We start from the raw sequence: 18,581 nt of genomic DNA, 5'->3' as shown, positions 1-18,581 counted from the left end.
TATGTGCTATTGAATATAAACATAAAACAGAAATTTATTTTTCTTTTTTCTTGTAGACAACAAACTTCAAGGTTTTACAAGGTATGTTGGATCCATTATGGATTTAACTGATTAGATTATCAAGATACCAGCTTACTAACAAATATTATGTGTTAACATATTACTTTTTATTAAACAGTCATCATCAAAATATACAAAACGTTTAGAGACAATTATTAAACCAAGCCCAAATTTACGCTACGTTGAACCCATCGATTATCCACTTAATGAAAGAAAAACTGACCCATATATAGATGGTGTTTCAGCCATTATAAATACTAGTACCAACAATTATAAAAAGGGTGATAACACTTCCCTGATAAAACAATATTTACAAGATTTTCCCGTCAAAAACACGGTAACTTCCACGTTAAACGCCAACATAGATAAGAACGAGCATCATGCTCCAGCTTTTAGTACCCATTTAAGACAAATACAGAAAGAATTAGAGAATTGGAATCCTCATAAGGATCAATTTACTAAAGGAACAGACCCGTATAAGACAATATTTGTAGGGAGGTTACCGTACTCAGTCGATGAAGTGGAGTTGCATAAAATTTTTATAAAGTTTGGAGCCATTGAAAAATTACGAATTGTTCGAGATATAAAAACGAACAAAAGTAAAGGATATGGTTTTATTACCTTTGGAGAACAACAATCTGCGAAAAATTGCTATAAAAGTATTGGAACACATGCCGGAATGATAATAGATGGAAGACCGATTATTGTAGATGTCGAACGAGGGAGAACAGTAAAGTACTTCAGACCTAGAAGATTAGGTGGCGGCCTTGGTGGGAGGGGATATATGAAGAGGTATTTGGAAACAAAACAAATAAGCGAGAAAGAGTTGAATTCAAACGGTAACAAAGGTCTTGGTAATATTCTTAAGCATAAACATAGTAACAGCAGCACCACCCAAAATATCAATAATAATAAGAAAGTCCGTTCAAATAAAAATTTCAATAAAGCCAAAAATGATGGTAAGTGATAATTTTTCCATTGAATAATCTTATATATTATTAGCTACTATATTTAAACACTATGTGATTGCCATTACCTTATTGTTTACAATGTAATCGATTTGTGTGATAAAGAAACCTTTTTTTCGGTAGCACCACTTTTAAAAGTGGTCATTCAAGATTAATGTAACATATATATATATACATTGTTATCAAAAATGTGATAAAAGAATTAATATTTTAAAGTATCTAATGCATTTTTCACTTCACTTCACTTCACTTTTCTTTTCTTTTCTTTTCTTTTATTATTATTATTATTATTATTCATATGGAACCATTTTTGATTTGACTTCGGTATTGAAGTTTGAATTAAATTTCTTACAATTTAAGGCATACGCACAAAAATTTCGGTGATTTTTCCGAATGTTTTTTTTCTGTTCATGATATATATAATATATTTGTTAGTCATTTCCCCTAAGTAATATATATACGTTTTTTTTTTTTTTGTTTGTTTAACTGTGTCATAAAAATTTGCAACTCTTTCATGAGTCTCTCTCTCTCCTTGACTTTTAATTTCTTCATTTCTTTTCTCTTTTTTTTTCCTTTTTTATTTACCCTTTTCATTATAATAAATATTCCAATAAAGTATATAAATGCACAAGATTTTCATTTTAAAATACACTTTTTATAGAAGGTGCATATAATTGTCTTCTTTTAGAATCCTATTCATCTATATATATATATATCAGTAACTTTTTTTGTTATCTTTTTGAGGGGAAAAAAAAAAAAAAAAGAATAAAAAAAAACATTCGTCTTGAGGCATTAATACCAGGAACGCTATCATGTCTACTTTATTAATCACTTTTAAGAGAGGTGTTAAACCATCACACGTTTGCAAACACCTTACAAAATTGTTTAGCACCCCAGTTTCCACAACCTCAGTGAAGCGTCTTTATTCTGAAAAGTTAAACACAACTGCAGCTGCCACTAACACCCTGTCTTCAAACGGCAAGGGATCCTTTGGTACCAGATCCACTGTTATTCAACTATTGAACAATATTGGTTCCAAAAGAGAAGTCGAACAATACTTAAAGTATTTTACATCAGTTTCACAACAACAATTTGCTATTATTAAAGTTGGTGGTGCTATTATTTCTGATAATTTACAAGAACTAGCTTCTTGTCTAGCGTTTTTATATCATGTTGGATTATATCCGATTGTTTTACATGGCACTGGTCCACAAGTCAATGCCAGATTAGAAGCTCAAGGTATTGAACCCCAATATAATGATGGTATTAGGATTACCGATGAAAAGACAATGGCTGTTGTAAGACAATGTTTTTTGGAACAAAATTTGAAATTGGTCACCGCTTTAGAACAATTAGGAGTTAGAGCCAGACCAATAACTTCTGGTGTTTTCACCGCTCAGTATTTGGACCCTGCCAAATACAAATTAGTTGGAAATATTACACAAGTCAATAAAGATCCAGTCGAAGCCTCGATCAAAGTCGGTGCTTTACCGATTTTAACTTCTTTAGCGGAAACACCGTCGGGACAAATGTTGAATGTTAATGCAGATGTGGCTGCCGGTGAATTGGCTAGAATTTTTGAGCCGCTAAAAATTGTTTATTTAAATGAAAAGGGCGGTATTATAAATGGTAATACTGGTGAAAAAATTTCTGTTATTAATTTAGATGAAGAATATGAAGGACTTTTGAAAGAAAGCTGGGTTAAATATGGCACTAAATTGAAAATTAAGGAAATTAAAGAGTTGCTAGACTATTTACCAAGATCCTCATCTGTAGCGATTATTAATGTTCATGATTTACAAAAAGAATTATTTACTGATTCCGGTGCCGGTACCATGATTAGAAGGGGATATAAATTAATTAAAAGAAATAAATTATCTGATTTTGGAAGTCTGGATGCATTAAGGGCAACGTTAAAAAGAGATCCACAAATTGCTTCTGGAAAGGAATCTGCTGCCAACTATTTGAAATCGTTAGAAAATTCTAGTTTTGTCAGCTATAGTGATGAACCTAACGATGTGTTTGCTCTTGTCAAGACTGATTCAAATTTACCAATTCCCAAATTAGATAAATTTTTGTGCACACAAGCCGGATGGTTAAACAACGTTACTGACAATGTTTTCAGTGCATTAAAAAGAGATTTCCCAGCTTTACAATGGGTGGTTTCTGAGGATGATCCAAATATTGCATGGCATTTTTCTAAGTCGGATGGCTCATATTTGAAAAATGGGAAGATTTTATTTTGGTATGGTATCAAAGATTTGGCTGCAGTCAGTACAGTAATTTCTGAGTTTGTTAAAAAAGTTACTTCTACTCCATTTAGCTCATCATCTTCACAAAGCAGTGGTGTTTTTAATACTGGCAACTCTACCCGGTCTTACTCTACCAAGTCCAGCCCAAAACCAAAAGGTACCAATGTTAAGCCGGCTCGCGTTGCTTTAATTGGTGCTAGGGGTTATACAGGGAAAAACTTGATCAGCTTGATAAACAGCCATCCATACCTAGAGGTTGCTCATGTTTCCTCTCGTGAATTGTGTGGCCAAAAATTACAAGGTTATTCAAAAGCCGAAATAATATACGAAAACTTGAGTACCGATGATGTCAAAGCTTTAGAGAAGAATAAGGAGGTTGATATGTGGATCATGGCCTTACCAAACAACGTTTGTAAACCGTTTGTTGAAGCAATAGATTCTGTTCCTGATGGTATATCTAAAATTATTGATTTATCGGCTGATTTCAGGTTTGTCGATGAGTCCGCATGGCGTTATGGTTTACCTGAGCTAAATGACAGAAACAAAATTTCTGCAGCCAAAAGAATTTCAAACCCAGGTTGTTATGCTACCTGTGCACAAGTTTCAATTTTTCCCTTAATAGAATATATCACCGGTTTACCAACTGTCTTTGGTGTGTCTGGTTATTCTGGGGCTGGTACTAAACCATCTCCTAAGAATGACCCAAAATTTTTGAATAATAATTTGATTCCATATGCGTTAACTAATCATATTCACGAGCGTGAAATTTCTACTCGTTTAGGTACAGAAATAGCGTTTATTCCACATGTTGCTCAATGGTTCCAAGGTATTACTCAAACTATTTCTATTCCTATAAAAAAGGGTGCTTTGACGGATGAAGTTGTTTCTAAGTTGTATAAAGATTTTTATCAGGACGAAAAATTAATTAAAGTGCTTGAAGCCGGTGAGATTCCCCTAGTCAAGGACATTTCTGGCAAACATAGCATTGTAGTTGGTGGATTTAAAGTTAATAAGGCCCAAGATCGTGTTGTAGTTTGTAGTACTATTGACAATTTGCTAAAGGGAGCTGCTACTCAATGTCTACAGAACATTAATTTAGCTTTGAACTACGGTGAGTACGATGGTATTCCAGAGGAAGATATTTTATAAATATTTAGGAAAATAACTTTTTTTTTAACTTTCATACATATACATATATATATATATATGTAGTGGATATTAATTGAAAACTGTCTATTACTGTTTAAATTTTGTACACTAAAGTTCATGAATCTCAACCCGTTTATATTTTAACCATTGTATTCGAGTTTGTTTATGACAACAAATTTTTATATACTTAGATTAAGCTTTTTTTTTAAAAAATAATAAATTTCTTTTTAAAGATTTCGTTCAAAATGAACGTTACCCGGTATTGAAAATATATCTATCATTTTTTTCGCTCGTTTTTCTCTTTCTGCCCCTTTTTTTTTTTTTTTTTTTTTTTTTTTATTTTTTTTTTTTAGAAGGAATGAAAATTGAAAATATCTCCAGTAAAAAATTTTATGGGCAGAAAAATTATCCTTAAAACCGGATGAACTTTTAATAGTTAGGTACACACATACACTCTTTCTTTGCAAAATTAATTAGGTTTCAACAGCGAAGCCATATTATCAACAAAGTTATTTAAAAACAACAAAGAAAACATTAAATATAAAATGGAGGACTGGAGAAGAATTGATATAGATGCATTGGACCCAGAAAATGCTAGGTTGACGGCTGCTGATTTACAACAACCTTTATTAACCACATTGCCAACTTATACTATCCAACAAGTTCAGCAACAAATAAGTCAATTACGTTCTTTTGGCTCGAGCGGTGATACCTTATCTGCTGTTAGACTTATCACAGGTAGTCCGGTTTATCTAACAGACTCCGAAGCCACCAAACAACAATACTTATTGGCTGTATTAGATGTACTATGTCAAGCAAGACCAACTGATATTGCTAATATTGTAAAGCAATTGAGTAATGATGAAGCAGATGTTTTAACTAAATATTTATACAAGGGGATGAGTAAACCGGAGGGTGCCAAGCAAGGAGCTGTTTTGTTGAGTTGGTTAGATAAAGTTATTGAAAAGAATGGGACAGGATCCATTATTAGATTTTTAACAGATAGGAAGAGTGTTTAACTGTTAGAGAAAATCAAACAACCATTAAAGTATGCTTATATATATATATATATATATATATGCGAATTTATAATTTTTGGTTTCCAATAGTATGATATACTCGATTTTTTTTTTTTTTTTTTTTTTTTTTTTTTTTTTTCATAATTTTTTTTTCCCTTTTAAATTCTCGCCTATATACATATATAAAATAAAAAAATAATGTTTGTTATTTCTAATAATCTAACTGACCAAACGCTACAACGATTTAACTTCGATTCACTAAAACTTACAAAGAAGAAAGAAAAAAAGGAATTTTTTTTTTTTTGAACTCGCAAATTAACAGGAACTGCAAATATACTAGGCTGTAACACAATAAGAGTTTTTAAGGAAAATGTCCGGGAAAAACCAACAAAGAAATTTATCATCATCCACTTCTGTAGCAGCGGCAGCAGTAGCAGCAGCAGCAGCAGCCAAAGAAAACTCATTAAACAACAACAAAAAAGGAGAAAAAGATAAGGACATCGTTGTTCTTCCATCAAAAAAAAGAACTAGAACTGAAGAAGAGGAAAAAGAAAACGAAGATGACAAGGGAAAAGAATTAATGACAAAAACTTTCAATGGTACTGAAAAAGATAGTTTAAGCGCTGCTGCATCATCTTCAAAGGATATGCCACAAAGCAAGAAAGTAAAAAACGATATTAAAAGTAATGATGCAAAACATGCTGAAGAAAAAAACGGAACTCACGTAGAAAAACCTAAATTCACGTTTGGTCAAACTTCTGCTTTTTCTAAAGGCTTTGGTATTATGCCAAAATCAGATACCACTATTGTTAATGGTAATGCCATTAGTTCGAGTACAGATGGATCCCCAAATACCGAGAGAAAAGAAGATAAAAAGGTTGCTACTGATGGTATTATAAAACCTTTTGCTTCATCGACTTCTTTTGGTTCTGGGTTTGGTGCATTGAAACCAGTATCCTCAATAGACTTTAAAGACAGCAATAGCGTTTCATCATTAAAAAGTGACAACAAATTTACATTTGGTTCCGGATCGCAATTTAGTTCTGGATTTGCTTTATTTAATAATACTAGTACTGTTGCCACTGATAATAGTAGTACCACCACTGCTAATAACAATGATAATAATAAAAACGACAAAACTAAGTTTACAGCTGTGCCAGCGAAACCTTTTACCGATATTACCATGTCCAAATCTGATACCGGTAAAGAATGCAATGGTAAATCAACTTGCGAATGTTCCACTAGTGCTACCGCTGTTAAAGAAGGTGATAAAGAATCTGGTAACTTCGTGGCACAAAATATAAAGTCAGGCGAAGAGAGTGAAGAATGTATTTTACAATCCAATGCTAAATTATACGAATTAATTGATGTTAAGACAGGTTGGAAGGAAAGGGGTGTTGGTGTAATTCATGTCAACAAAGATAGAATTACTGGAAAATTTCGTATTATTATGAGGAGTCGTGGGTTATTGAAAGTTATTTTGAATTTACCTTTAGTGCCTGGTTTTAAAGTTAACAAGGGGTTCCCTGGGTCCATACAGGGAGAAAAATTTATTCGAATTATTGCAGTTAATGAGAACAAAATTCCAGTTCAATTTGCTATAAAATCGGGTAAAAAGGAGATTAGCGATGAATTGTTTGTCTGTATAGAAACTGCAATTAAAACGGAAGAAGATAGACACGAAAAAAATACAAAAAAGCTGGAAGAAGAAGGGGAGGGAGAGAGAAAACAAGAAGAAGAAGAAGAAGAAAAAGAAGAAAAGGAAAAAGAAAAGGAAAGTCAAGAAAGGAAATGAAAAGAACGGTAAAAAATTAACTTTAATAATATTTAAAATTAACATTATTCTATTATCGATCGCTTCTCCCTCCCCCTCTTTTTCTTTGATTGACCTGTATTTACAACCATTATATATATAATTTTTATAAAACCGAATAGCAACGTCTTTTCTGTAAATTTTTTTTTTTTTTAAAAAAAAACTTCGTTTTTATCGCGGCAAAACAATAAAGAAAACAGCTTGGGCACGTTTATATTTTTTGTTTGATAAAGGCAACCGTACAAATGGTTGTACCTTTAACACCTCCAAATTCAAATATTGGATAACTAACAGTTTTCCACAGTTTTAAGTTTTCACATGATTCTGCAATTTTAATCAATTCTTTCTGAGTGAAATTACATGAAGTAATTAAAAAAACACCATTATCTTTCAACAATTTGTCAATTACCGATGGATAAGCATCAACAACAGTTTTACCACTGGCTAATTTCAGCCCACTTAGAGCAATTGCATCTAAAGTGCCTTTATCCAATACAATATCAAATCTTGGTGGTTTCCACTCAGAGTCGAATATATCAACTTGAGAAAAAGAAATATTATCCAAAGCTTCCGGGTATTTTTCACTTAAAATTTTGTTTGAAAATTTGATGCTTTCATGAGAATAATCAACTCCATGCAGCTTAGCTTTGGTAAAACCTTCTTCGTATAGGCTAAAAAGTAAATGACCATTGCCTGTACCCAAATCAATAATAGTTGATTTTTCAGTGATTGAATGTGTTCCCAAATTTTGCATCAAAAAATCGATCATTTTTTCCTCTGCATCGTTATCACTAAACCAGCATTCTCCGGTATCTTCTGGATTTGATTCAAAATTTGTTTTTTCCAAACTATAAAAATCTTCCCAGTATTTTTTAGTACCTAGTTTAGAGGTATTCAACTTTGTTGTGTCTTCCATTATTAAGTACAGTTATATGCTGTTATATGTATATATGAGACATTTCATTTCAATGCGTTATGTTGTTATTAAAATGTCTAAAATTTTACATCGAAAAACTTTTTAATAGTAACTTCTAAAAATTGTAGCGTTAAAAAAAAAAAAAAAAAAAAAAAAAAAGAAAAAAAAGATATTCAATTTGTCCGAAGAACTTGGTTTTGTAACATTCGTATTATGAAGAGAAATATTGTACACATGTTATGGAGAGAGACTCCTTCCCCCTTTAAAGGTCTTTTTTTTTTTTTATCCTTTTAATCGCAGCCTTTTTTAATACATTTATACGCTTTATGTTTACAAAAAAAAAAACATCACTCATTTTTTCGTTTACCGTTTCACTTTTCACTTTTCACCCTTTACTAAAGAGCACATAAACATAATAACCAAAACAAACAAACAGATAAATTAAAACACTACATGAGTGAAAGACTGGCTTATTTACCAACATTAGAAGATGCGTATGGAGAATTACCCCCTGCCCAATTAGAAATATTGCGTCAACAAGTACTTTCTGAAGGTGGCGATATAGCATCTATTCAATCAAGGTTTAATTATGCTTGGGGGCTAATAAAATCAAACGACGTTGATAACCAGCGGTTGGGTGTAAAACTATTATCTGATGTTTATAAGGAAGCACCCAAAAGGAGACGTGAATGTCTATACTACTTAACCATTGGATGCTATAAAATGGGTGAATATACGATGGCAAAAAGATATATCGATGCCTTAGCAGAACGTGAATCATCCCATAATACTCAGGTATTTGCCTTAAAAAAAATGGTTGAATCAAAAATTGCGTCACAAAGTTTGAAAGGATTAGCACTTGTTTCTGTTGTTATTGGAGCTGCTGCATATGGGATAAATGTCTACATGAGAGGTTCTAAAAAAAGATAAAATATAAACGAAAAAAAAAAAAAAAAAAAAAAAAAACAAACTAAAATCCTGTACTTTTTCAGTTGTATATATTATTATCTATGAAATATAATGTACATATTCTCCTTCATTCTTTTATATGTTTTGCTTTTTTTGAATTCATTATAGTTTTAACCTCTAAACAAATGAATATAAGTAACTTACTTTTGTTATGATACTAGTACTAAAAGACTGAGAAAGAGTTTGTAAAGAAAATATAACGCCAAAGCCTTAAGCAATAAACTAAGATTTTATATTACTAGTACAGCCGCTCCATCTTCACCTTAACATTGCATTAAGCAGATCTTTAAAAAAATCATTTCTAGTTGTGTAACTTATGTGTTAGATGCGATTGATGCATGCTAAGTTATAAAACTTAACACGAGAAAGTCAAAAAAAAATTGTTATATCTTAGTGAAAAGAATGGTGTAAAATTAGGATTTTTTCAAACTTGTCTATATATTTATTACTTTTTTTTTCTTTTTTTCTTTTTTTCTTTTCTTCTTTTACTGGTTATTTAAACAATTATCTTAATTTAATTTGAAATTCCATTGCACTCCTGGTAAGATAAAAAGCGGATGACAAGCCTTAAGGTTACTAACACGATACAAAGTAAAATCACGCAAATAGTTATTATTAAGCATCTCTTTTATTTTAATTTTTTAATTTATTATTTTATTTTAAATGGGAGGGGTATAATTGTGTGTTCTTAACGAGGTATTTTGAACGATGAACAAAGCTCACCTGTACTAAATAATGCGGTAACAACTTTATTAGGTTTATAGAAACTTAGTCCTTATTATCCGGAAAGCATTTGCGGACGTTTCTGTGAAGCAAAATATAAAGATATAAATTAATCCTGATTCTTGTAAATTTTTTTATGTGTAGATTTTTTTTAAAAAAAGTTTACGTGCAAAATATTTACGCGTTTTTTTTTTTTTTTTTTTTTTAAAGTTTTTAGAAGAAAAAAAAAAAAGACACATTGGATTTACGCGTGTTTTACATAGAAACCATTGTAGAAGTATAAATTCTGAAAACACCATATGCAATACTTGATATACTCTCTCGAAGTTTTAATTTAATTTAATTTTTTTTTTTTTTTAAAAAAAAGGCGTAGCTTCTCATATGTTTTAGCACAAATTTTTTTTTCTTTTTTTTTTCTATTTTTTTTTTTTCCACTTTAAAATTATTATTATTAATCCAAATATTGAATATATATAAAGGACAAGTAAATTAAACAAAATTTTTATCAATTCGATTTTTAAGGTTCTTCTAGGAAAAATTTTTTTCCACAATAACTGAATTTCATATATCACTCACTTTTCGATACTGCAACATATTGAACCTTCCAAGAATCTTTTTGTTCATTTGTGAGACTTAAAAAGAATCAAATCAGAAATCACTAAAGGTATCTGAAAACAATCAAACACACACCTAAATTTATATACCATGTACGTTTGCAAAAGAGACGGCCGTAAGGAGCCAGTACAATTTGATAAAATTACTTCTCGTATTGCTCGTCTATGTTATGGACTAGATCCTAAGCATATTGACCCAGTTAAAATCACCCAACGTATCATCTCCGGTGTTTATGAAGGTGTCACCACAATTGAGTTAGATAACTTAGCTGCAGAAACATGTGCTTATATGACCACCATTCACCCAGATTATGCTGTTTTGGCTGCCAGGATTGCAATCTCCAATTTGCACAAACAAACAACTAAACAATTTTCCAAAGTTGTGTCTGATTTATACCACTATATAAACCCTAAAAATGATATTCCTTCACCAATGATTAGCGAAGAAGTCTATAATATTGTTCAGAAACATGAGAATGAACTAAATTCCGCCATTGTGTACGATAGAGATTTTTCGTTTAACTATTTTGGCTTCAAAACTTTAGAGCGTTCCTATTTGTTGAAATTAAACGGCAAGGTTGTCGAACGTCCCCAACATTTACTAATGAGAGTTTCGGTTGGTATTCACGGTGACAATATCCCAAAAGTTTTAGAAACTTATAATTTAATGTCACAGAGGTATTTTATTCACGCTTCTCCAACTTTATTCAATGCTGGTACACCACGTCCACAAATGTCATCTTGTTTCTTGGTTGCCATGAAAGATGACTCCATCGAAGGTATTTACGATACTCTAAAAGAATGTGCCTTGATTTCTAAGTCCGCAGGTGGTATTGGTTTACACATCCATAACATCCGTTCCACCGGCTCCTACATTGCTGGTACCAACGGTACTTCTAATGGTATTATTCCTATGGCCCGTGTTTTCAACAATACTGCTCGTTACGTTGATCAGGGTGGTAATAAGAGACCGGGTGCCTTTGCCTTGTATTTGGAACCATGGCACAGTGATATCTTTGATTTCATTGACATCAGAAAAAATCATGGTAAGGAGGAAATTCGTGCTAGAGATTTATTCCCTGCTTTGTGGGTTCCGGACTTATTCATGAAACGTGTTAAGGCCAATGGCGATTGGACATTGTTTTCTCCAAGTGAAGCACCAGGGTTAAGTGATGTTTATGGCGATGAATTTGAAGCGTTGTATGAAAAATACGTTGCCGAAGGCCGTGGCAGAAAAACTATTAAGGCTCAGAAGTTGTGGTATGCTATTTTAGAAGCTCAAACAGAAACCGGGACCCCATTTGTTGTCTACAAAGATGCTTGCAATAAGAAATCTAATCAAAAGAATTTGGGTGTTATTAAATCTTCTAACTTGTGTTGTGAGATTGTTGAGTATTCGAACCCGGAAGAGACAGCTGTTTGTAATTTGGCTTCCGTTGCTTTACCTGCATTTGTCACCGTTTCTGAAGACGGCAAAACCCAATGGTACGATTTCAAGAAACTACACAAAATAGCTAAAGTTATGACCCGTAACTTGAACAGAGTTATTGATAGAAATTTCTATCCAGTTGAAACTGCCAGAAAATCCAATATGAGACACAGACCTATTGCCTTGGGTGTACAGGGTTTGGCAGACACATTCCAAATGTTACGCTTACCTTTTGATTCTGAAAGAGCTAAGGAGTTGAATGTCTTGATATTTGAAACCTTGTACCATGCTGCTTTAGAGGCTTCCAATGAAATGGCCCAAGAAGAAGGCTGCTACGAAACTTTTGAAGGTTCTCCAGCCTCTAACGGCATTTTACAGTTTGACATGTGGGACAGGAAACCGACTGACTTGTGGGAATGGAATTCTTTGAAGGAAAATATCAAGACGCATGGTTTAAGAAACTCTTTGTTGCTTGCTCCTATGCCAACCGCTTCTACTTCTCAGATTCTGGGCTATAATGAATGTTTTGAGCCTTTTACTTCCAACATGTACACTCGTCGTACTTTATCTGGTGAGTTTCAGGTTGTCAACCCATACTTGTTACGTGATTTAGTGGATATGGGCGCTTGGAATGAAGCTGTGAAATCCCATATCATTGCCAACAACGGTTCCATTCAACAATTAACACACCTACCACAGGAATTAAGAGATTTGTACAAAACCGTCTGGGAAATTTCCCAAAAGGGTATTATCGACATGGCCGCTGACCGTTCTGCGTTTATTGATCAATCTCATTCTTTGAACATCCATATCCGTGCTCCAACCATGGGTAAATTAACAAGTATGCATTTTTACGGATGGTCTAAGGGTTTGAAGACTGGTATGTATTACTTGAGAACACAGGCTGCCTCCGCTGCTATCCAATTTACCATCGACCAAAAGGTTGCTGAGCAGGCCAATAAAGCTGTTTCCTTTGAAAAGCTATCTCGACCACAATATATTCCATATGAAAATATTTCGAATGACGGTGTTGAATCAGAAAAAGAAACCCGAGCCAAAGAGGATAATGTGACTACATCTACTGAATCTGCTGTCAACAGTAAAAAGAGAGCATCTTCTCCCTCTGATTCTACTGTATCTAATGCTGTTACATTGACCGAAAGTATTTCTTCTCTGACTATGAAAGAAGAAATCGAAACAACTGTTCTTGAAAAGAAAACAGAAACAAACGAAGAATTTGACATTTTCAACTCTAAAGTCATTGCATGTGCCATTAATAATCCAGAAGCCTGTGAGATGTGTTCTGGTTAACCAGTGTTTTTAAATAGCAATTTTATCTTTATTTTTATTTTTTTCATGGCTTGGGATTTTTTTTTTTTTTTTTTTGCTAAATTAATACAACAATATAGGCTTTCATGTTATTTTTATTTTTATTTTTATTTTTATTTTTATTTTTATTTTTAGTTTTTATATAAATAATGTTATTAATTTTTATATTTTTTTATCTAATCTACTAATTGCTATTTTAAAATTATAAATTGTTTTCATTTCACCTCAACGAAATATCGTTTATACAAATTTTAGAATTAGGCAGTTCCATATACATTTTATTGCGGATTTAATTTTGTAAATAAGTCATAAAAAAAAAAAGAGCGTTGAAATTTTTGATTTTTTTTTTTTTTTTTTAAATTTTTTTCGAAAGATAAAAATAAAAATAGAATGAAAAAAAAAAATAAACAAAGTGTAAGATAAAACTTTATGAATCGATAATAATTAAAGAAAAAAAAAAAAACAAGAAAAATGGGCCCCATTATTAATGAGATGGTGGATAGTGAAAATAAACCTACGCTTGCTGAATCAGGCCAAGATACTAATAATTTTGAATTAGAAAATTTTTCGGTAATATCATCCAATAAAAATGATACACATGAGCAGGAAACGACAAATACTACTGAGCCTAGGGAATACTATAATCAAAAATGGGTTTTATACAAGGATGAAAACATTGTAAAGAAATTTTTCAAACGAGTTTGGTATGGCCCCATAGAACCTAAAGATGATTTCCCAGTTTTCCAAAGGAAATGGAACTTCACCAAGTATATTGATGAATTCCCAGAGAAAGTTTTTAGAAAAAAACTTGGTCGAAAATTTACAATATCTCTTCTTATCATATATTTGAGTGTTTGGCTTTGCGTTGTCTGGCAAATATTATATCCCTATTTAATTAAAAAACCATACCTTTACTTATCTCCAGATAATATTAATGATGAGGCAGAAAAAGTTTCAATTGATACTCTAACGTGCAATTCATATATGGATTGGAAAGGAAAAAACAACAACTGTGGATTGAATGCCAAAAATTGCCAGCCTTTTACTGATACAGACTATTTTATAAGGTGTCCCGCCTTATGCGATAGGGGCGGGTGGACCTACTCTAGTTTGCCAGTGGGAGACCAAAGTGTAAAATACAGACCGTATATTATAGGTGGTGGCAATAGAGCAAAGGATGACGATTTGCTAGACGATATTTTGAGCTACCCTTATAGAGCTGATTCTTATCCGTGTGCAGCGGCCTACCATTCAGGATTAATATCAGGAGTGCATGGCGGATGTTTGAAAATCTCTATGAGCGGAGCCCAGCTAAAATTTCCTTCTAAAGATGCATATTATGATTCTGAATCATCAATCCTGTTTGATTCCTTTTTCATTTCGTCATATGTTTTCAGAGATTTGAAAGATGCTATAACGTCCGGCTGCTACGACCCGCGAGTTTTGATAATGACTCTAAATATAATATTTGGTCTACCAATCTTTTACCTATATGAAAGTTTAATAGGGTTTTGGGTTATAACTATGTTTGGATTTTGGACCTTGGTATTATCATTTGACAGACCTTTGGTTCCTGATCCAAACGACATTGATTCTGTGCATGAGCTTTTTAGTCTAGGCTTTCAAAGACTGTTACCGTTATGTTTTGTTTTATATGTTATGTGGAAATCTTCTATTAAAAGAACCATTGAAAACGGCTCCCCACTGATCAAGATATTCTGTTGGTATCCATTGTTTTGGTTGGGGGTTATGAATAATGTTACTTTTGATCGCCTACCAGTTGATAGGTTGACTGCGAGTGATATAAAAGCTCAACCCGGGGCTTTAGTAGCAATTATTTCAATAGGATCTTCGATATTTATTTGTGCAGTTATTCAGGCATATTCGTTATGGAAATCCGGTAGATTTCCTAAATATTTCAAAATTTACATTACTATTATTGCAAGTTTAGTGGCCATGTCACTATTGCCTGGATTAAATCTAAGAATACATCATTATATTCTTGGTATGATACTGTTGCCAGGTTGTGCAACGAGAAATGTGTCTGCATATTTGTTTCAAGGGATTTTGGTTGGATTGATTTTATCTGGAGTTGGAAGATGGGATTTTGCCAGTATTTTAGAAACAAGACGTGCATTGCTAAGAGGCGAGGCTGGCGATGCTATGAAACCGCCAACATTTATATACAACGAAACCATGTCACATGTACTTTCTTGGAATAGTTCAAAACCAAACGTTTATGGTCATGGGTATTCATTGATTATTAATGACGTGGAGAGTTATGTTGGTACAAATACTACTGTTGATTTGGATGTATTAATGGAAGAGAATGAGTCTTTATCACAATTGATTGAAGGTGCTTTGAGTTATGAAGATACTGTGAAGTTATATCTGAGAGTTGCTCATGCTTCAGTGTTTGATCCAATTAAAAAAAGAGGAGATTATACAAAAGCAGCTATGCTAGAATGGCCAAGCGGCAAATGGATTTATCCTGATGAAGGTGTTAGTTAGATTTTAATTTATTTTTATTTCATTAATAGTTATGTAACATGAATGTATAAGATGACTGAAAAGGAGAAGGATTTTTGTTTTTCGATCTTTTTTTTTTTTTTTTTTTTTTTTTTTTTTTTTTTTTTTTGAATTATAAAAACATCTTAATTAAATTCGTACAGAGAGGAAAAGAAAAAGAAGGAAAAAAAAAAAAAAAGCCCGTTTATCAGTTTATTTATCAATTATTACTTTTTTTTTTTTTTTTTTTTTTTTTTTTTTTTAACATTGTGGATAGGAAAACAAAGGTTAACAATTTAGTACGATCATAACACTTATCAAGGAGAGAACTATATAGGTGTGCTGCAAGATGTTGATCGATGATTATGCATTGAAAAAAGTATCCCAATTAATTAAAGACGAAGTAGCGTTGGGGTCAATAACCGAAATAAAAGAGCAGTTAATCAAGGAGAAATCTACCATAGATTATCAACTAAGAAGATCAACAGAAGTTCATTTTGATACTATTCAATCTGGGTTTGATGCTTTAACCAGTTCTCAGAAATATGTAACATCATTAAAAAATAAGGTTCATACAATCCACGAGCTTAGCGAGGAATCCAAACAATCTATAGAACATTACGATATTGTTAAAGATGCTACCAAAATACAAGAAATTATGGATCAGACAACAAACATATATGATAAGATTTTATCGTTTAATGATACTCTTTCTAGGATTGATAATATGATTAATTATGAATTGAGTCAAGACTCTATAGAGACTGGTTGTAGTGGGTTGCTAGAAATTCATTTTATTTTATCGATGCTGAGGGATTTCCAAGAACATGTCAATGTTTTGGCTACCGTGTCTAATGACGATGTACAAAGGACCATACCAAAAATTTTTCAGAATAGTTCAGAAACAATCGAAAGATTCAATTCTTTATTAGAGAACATCACGTATGACTTGATTGAAGCTTTCAGAGCTGGTAATAAGTCTCTATTAATAAGATATTTTAAAATAATTGAGTTTGAAGATCGCGAGGACACAAAGATCAAGGCCATGAGATATATTATCCATTCAAAGGAAAAAGAAATAGAGGCTACAAAAATTAGAAAACTACCAAGTGATTCAATGCTTTACAACAAGATTAATGGGAATGATGTAGAAAACCAAATTTCTGGAGACAATCAACCCTCAAATAGACTTTTGGCCAATGAGATATTAAATGGTACAGTAACTGGTAGAATCAATCCTAGAAATTATAAAAAATTTATGATTGAGGTTATTAATAGATCTATTAGGGAGATGTTTGTAGAAGTTAGGAAAGAATATACTGGTGACAAAAAATTTGAGGTGATAAATAATTTGGATTGGGTACTCAATGAACTTTTTGTTGCTCAAAAACATTTGACGGAATGCTGTCCTAGATCACTTGATATTTTTAAGATTTATTTTGATGCTTATTATAAGGAAATGAAATCTTTAATGAGTGAATTAGTTGAGGCCGAGCCGGAGACTATTATTATCTTGGATATTTTGGATTTTGATAAGCAATTTACTAAATCTTTAATGAGTGATTTTGGGTTTAAAAAGGATGACATCAAGAGTATTTTGGGAGACAAAGAAAAGGAGACACTATTAGATGATTATTTGAATTTAATTTTAATGAAAATGAAAGAATGGATTGGGAATTTGGAAAAAACCGAGTTAGAAATATTTGTAGAAAGGAAAACACCACCGATCAAAGATGCCGAGAATTTGTTATGCTTGGATGGGACCAAGACATGCTTTCAAATGTTTACACAGCAGGCTGAGGTTGCTGCTGGTTCGGGCCAGGTCAAGATTTTGTTAGGTGTTATTGAAAAATTCTGCGGTTTACTAAATGAAAGGGAAAAGATATGGATTAGAACGATACAAAGTGAAGTTGGAAGATGGTTGAATTATAACCGGAAATGCCGTGACGACCCAGAAGATGTTACCAAAGATGATGAATGTGCTGCTGGGCTAATTGAATATTTAATTGCTGTTGCGAATGATCAAATGAGAGCCGCTGATTATGCAGTTGCTATTTCACAAAAATATGGAGATATGGTTAATAAGACCAATGCGCATATTATTGAGAATTTGATTGAAGGCACATTGGATGGATTTGCACAAGTTGCCAAATGTAGCACAAGTGGGCTAATTTCCGTTATATTTGACGATTTGCAGAAGCCGTACGCCGAAATATTCAGTAAAAATTGGTATACTGGGAACCAGGCCCAGCAAATCTCTGATACATTGATGGAATATTTAAGTGATGTGAAATTACAAATGAATCCGTTTGTATACTCTACATTTGTGGAGAATGTAATTGAAGAAACAATTTTGAAATTTTTCAATGCTTTAAAATATGAACATTCATTTAAAATTAAACGTAGTAAATTTTTGGATGCAATGAAGAGGGATTTTGAGATTTTTTACAAATTATTTATCCAATTTGTTACAGACAAGGAGGCTAGGGCTGTTGTCATCGATGGTAAATTCAAATTTGTAGAGTTTTTCATGGATTTATGTTGCGAGCCTAGTGATACTTTATTAGCAACGTGGTCCAATCTATTAAAAACATATCCAGATTGTCCTGTTACATTGTTATCTGGAATATTGATGTGTAGAGATGACATAAGTTCTTCAAATTCCAAAGATATATTGATTAATGCTAGACAGATAGAAAAGGCAGCCTTGGACAAAGCAAAGCAAGATCCAGATTATCAGCCCACTTTCATGTCTAACTTTACGCTAAATTGAATTTATATATATATATATATATATATATATGTATATATGTATTTTTCGACGCATATTGC

General features: G+C 32.4%; 9 protein-coding genes across 9 annotated transcripts; 8 read left to right on the top strand and 1 right to left on the bottom strand.

Moving 5' to 3' along the window:
* Window positions 1–177: 177 nt before the first annotated feature.
* SNP1 (U1 snRNP complex subunit SNP1) lies at window positions 178–1,027 on the top strand (the record flags this gene model as incomplete). Its single annotated transcript, XM_046078614.1, has 1 exon — window positions 178–1,027. A coding segment is annotated over one exon (849 nt), but the record flags the coding sequence as incomplete, so codon positions are not given.
* An 813-nt stretch (window positions 1,028–1,840) lies between these two features.
* ARG56 (bifunctional acetylglutamate kinase/N-acetyl-gamma-glutamyl-phosphate reductase) lies at window positions 1,841–4,429 on the top strand (the record flags this gene model as incomplete). Its single annotated transcript, XM_046078615.1, has 1 exon — window positions 1,841–4,429. One exon carries the CDS (start codon window positions 1,841–1,843, stop codon window positions 4,427–4,429), a length of 2,589 nt encoding a protein of 862 aa, XP_045936677.1.
* A 545-nt stretch (window positions 4,430–4,974) lies between these two features.
* On the top strand, window positions 4,975–5,448 carry ARC15 (Arc15p; the record flags this gene model as incomplete). The annotated part of the gene is made up of 1 exon (XM_046078616.1): window positions 4,975–5,448. The coding sequence occupies one exon, from the start codon at window positions 4,975–4,977 to the stop codon at window positions 5,446–5,448; it is 474 nt and encodes a 157-aa protein (XP_045936676.1).
* A 370-nt stretch (window positions 5,449–5,818) lies between these two features.
* Window positions 5,819–7,243, top strand: YRB2 (Yrb2p; the record flags this gene model as incomplete). Its single annotated transcript, XM_046078617.1, has 1 exon — window positions 5,819–7,243. One exon carries the CDS (start codon window positions 5,819–5,821, stop codon window positions 7,241–7,243), a length of 1,425 nt encoding a protein of 474 aa, XP_045936675.1.
* Window positions 7,244–7,472: 229 nt separating this feature from the next.
* On the bottom strand, window positions 7,473–8,177 carry EFM4 (Efm4p; the record flags this gene model as incomplete). Its single annotated transcript, XM_046078618.1, has 1 exon — window positions 7,473–8,177. The coding sequence occupies one exon, from the start codon at window positions 8,175–8,177 to the stop codon at window positions 7,473–7,475; it is 705 nt and encodes a 234-aa protein (XP_045936674.1).
* A 453-nt stretch (window positions 8,178–8,630) lies between these two features.
* Window positions 8,631–9,107, top strand: FIS1 (Fis1p; the record flags this gene model as incomplete). The annotated part of the gene is made up of 1 exon (XM_046078619.1): window positions 8,631–9,107. One exon carries the CDS (start codon window positions 8,631–8,633, stop codon window positions 9,105–9,107), a length of 477 nt encoding a protein of 158 aa, XP_045936673.1.
* A 1,467-nt stretch (window positions 9,108–10,574) lies between these two features.
* On the top strand, window positions 10,575–13,223 carry SCDLUD_000332 (ribonucleoside-diphosphate reductase large subunit; the record flags this gene model as incomplete). Its single annotated transcript, XM_046078620.1, has 1 exon — window positions 10,575–13,223. The coding sequence occupies one exon, from the start codon at window positions 10,575–10,577 to the stop codon at window positions 13,221–13,223; it is 2,649 nt and encodes an 882-aa protein (XP_045936672.1).
* A 489-nt stretch (window positions 13,224–13,712) lies between these two features.
* On the top strand, window positions 13,713–15,752 carry SCDLUD_000331 (uncharacterized protein; the record flags this gene model as incomplete). The annotated part of the gene is made up of 1 exon (XM_046078621.1): window positions 13,713–15,752. The coding sequence occupies one exon, from the start codon at window positions 13,713–13,715 to the stop codon at window positions 15,750–15,752; it is 2,040 nt and encodes a 679-aa protein (XP_045936671.1).
* A 346-nt stretch (window positions 15,753–16,098) lies between these two features.
* SEC6 (SNARE-binding exocyst subunit SEC6) lies at window positions 16,099–18,522 on the top strand (the record flags this gene model as incomplete). The annotated part of the gene is made up of 1 exon (XM_046078622.1): window positions 16,099–18,522. One exon carries the CDS (start codon window positions 16,099–16,101, stop codon window positions 18,520–18,522), a length of 2,424 nt encoding a protein of 807 aa, XP_045936670.1.
* Window positions 18,523–18,581: the final 59 nt, after the last annotated feature.

The sequence above is a fragment of the Saccharomycodes ludwigii genome, chromosome I, assembly GCF_020623625.1.
Source record: "Saccharomycodes ludwigii strain NBRC 1722 chromosome I, whole genome shotgun sequence".
In the NCBI taxonomy this organism is placed as follows: Eukaryota; Fungi; Ascomycota; class Saccharomycetes; order Saccharomycodales; family Saccharomycodaceae; genus Saccharomycodes; species Saccharomycodes ludwigii.
Note: the sequence above shows the minus strand (reverse complement) of the source record. Positions and strands in the feature narration are given on the sequence as shown.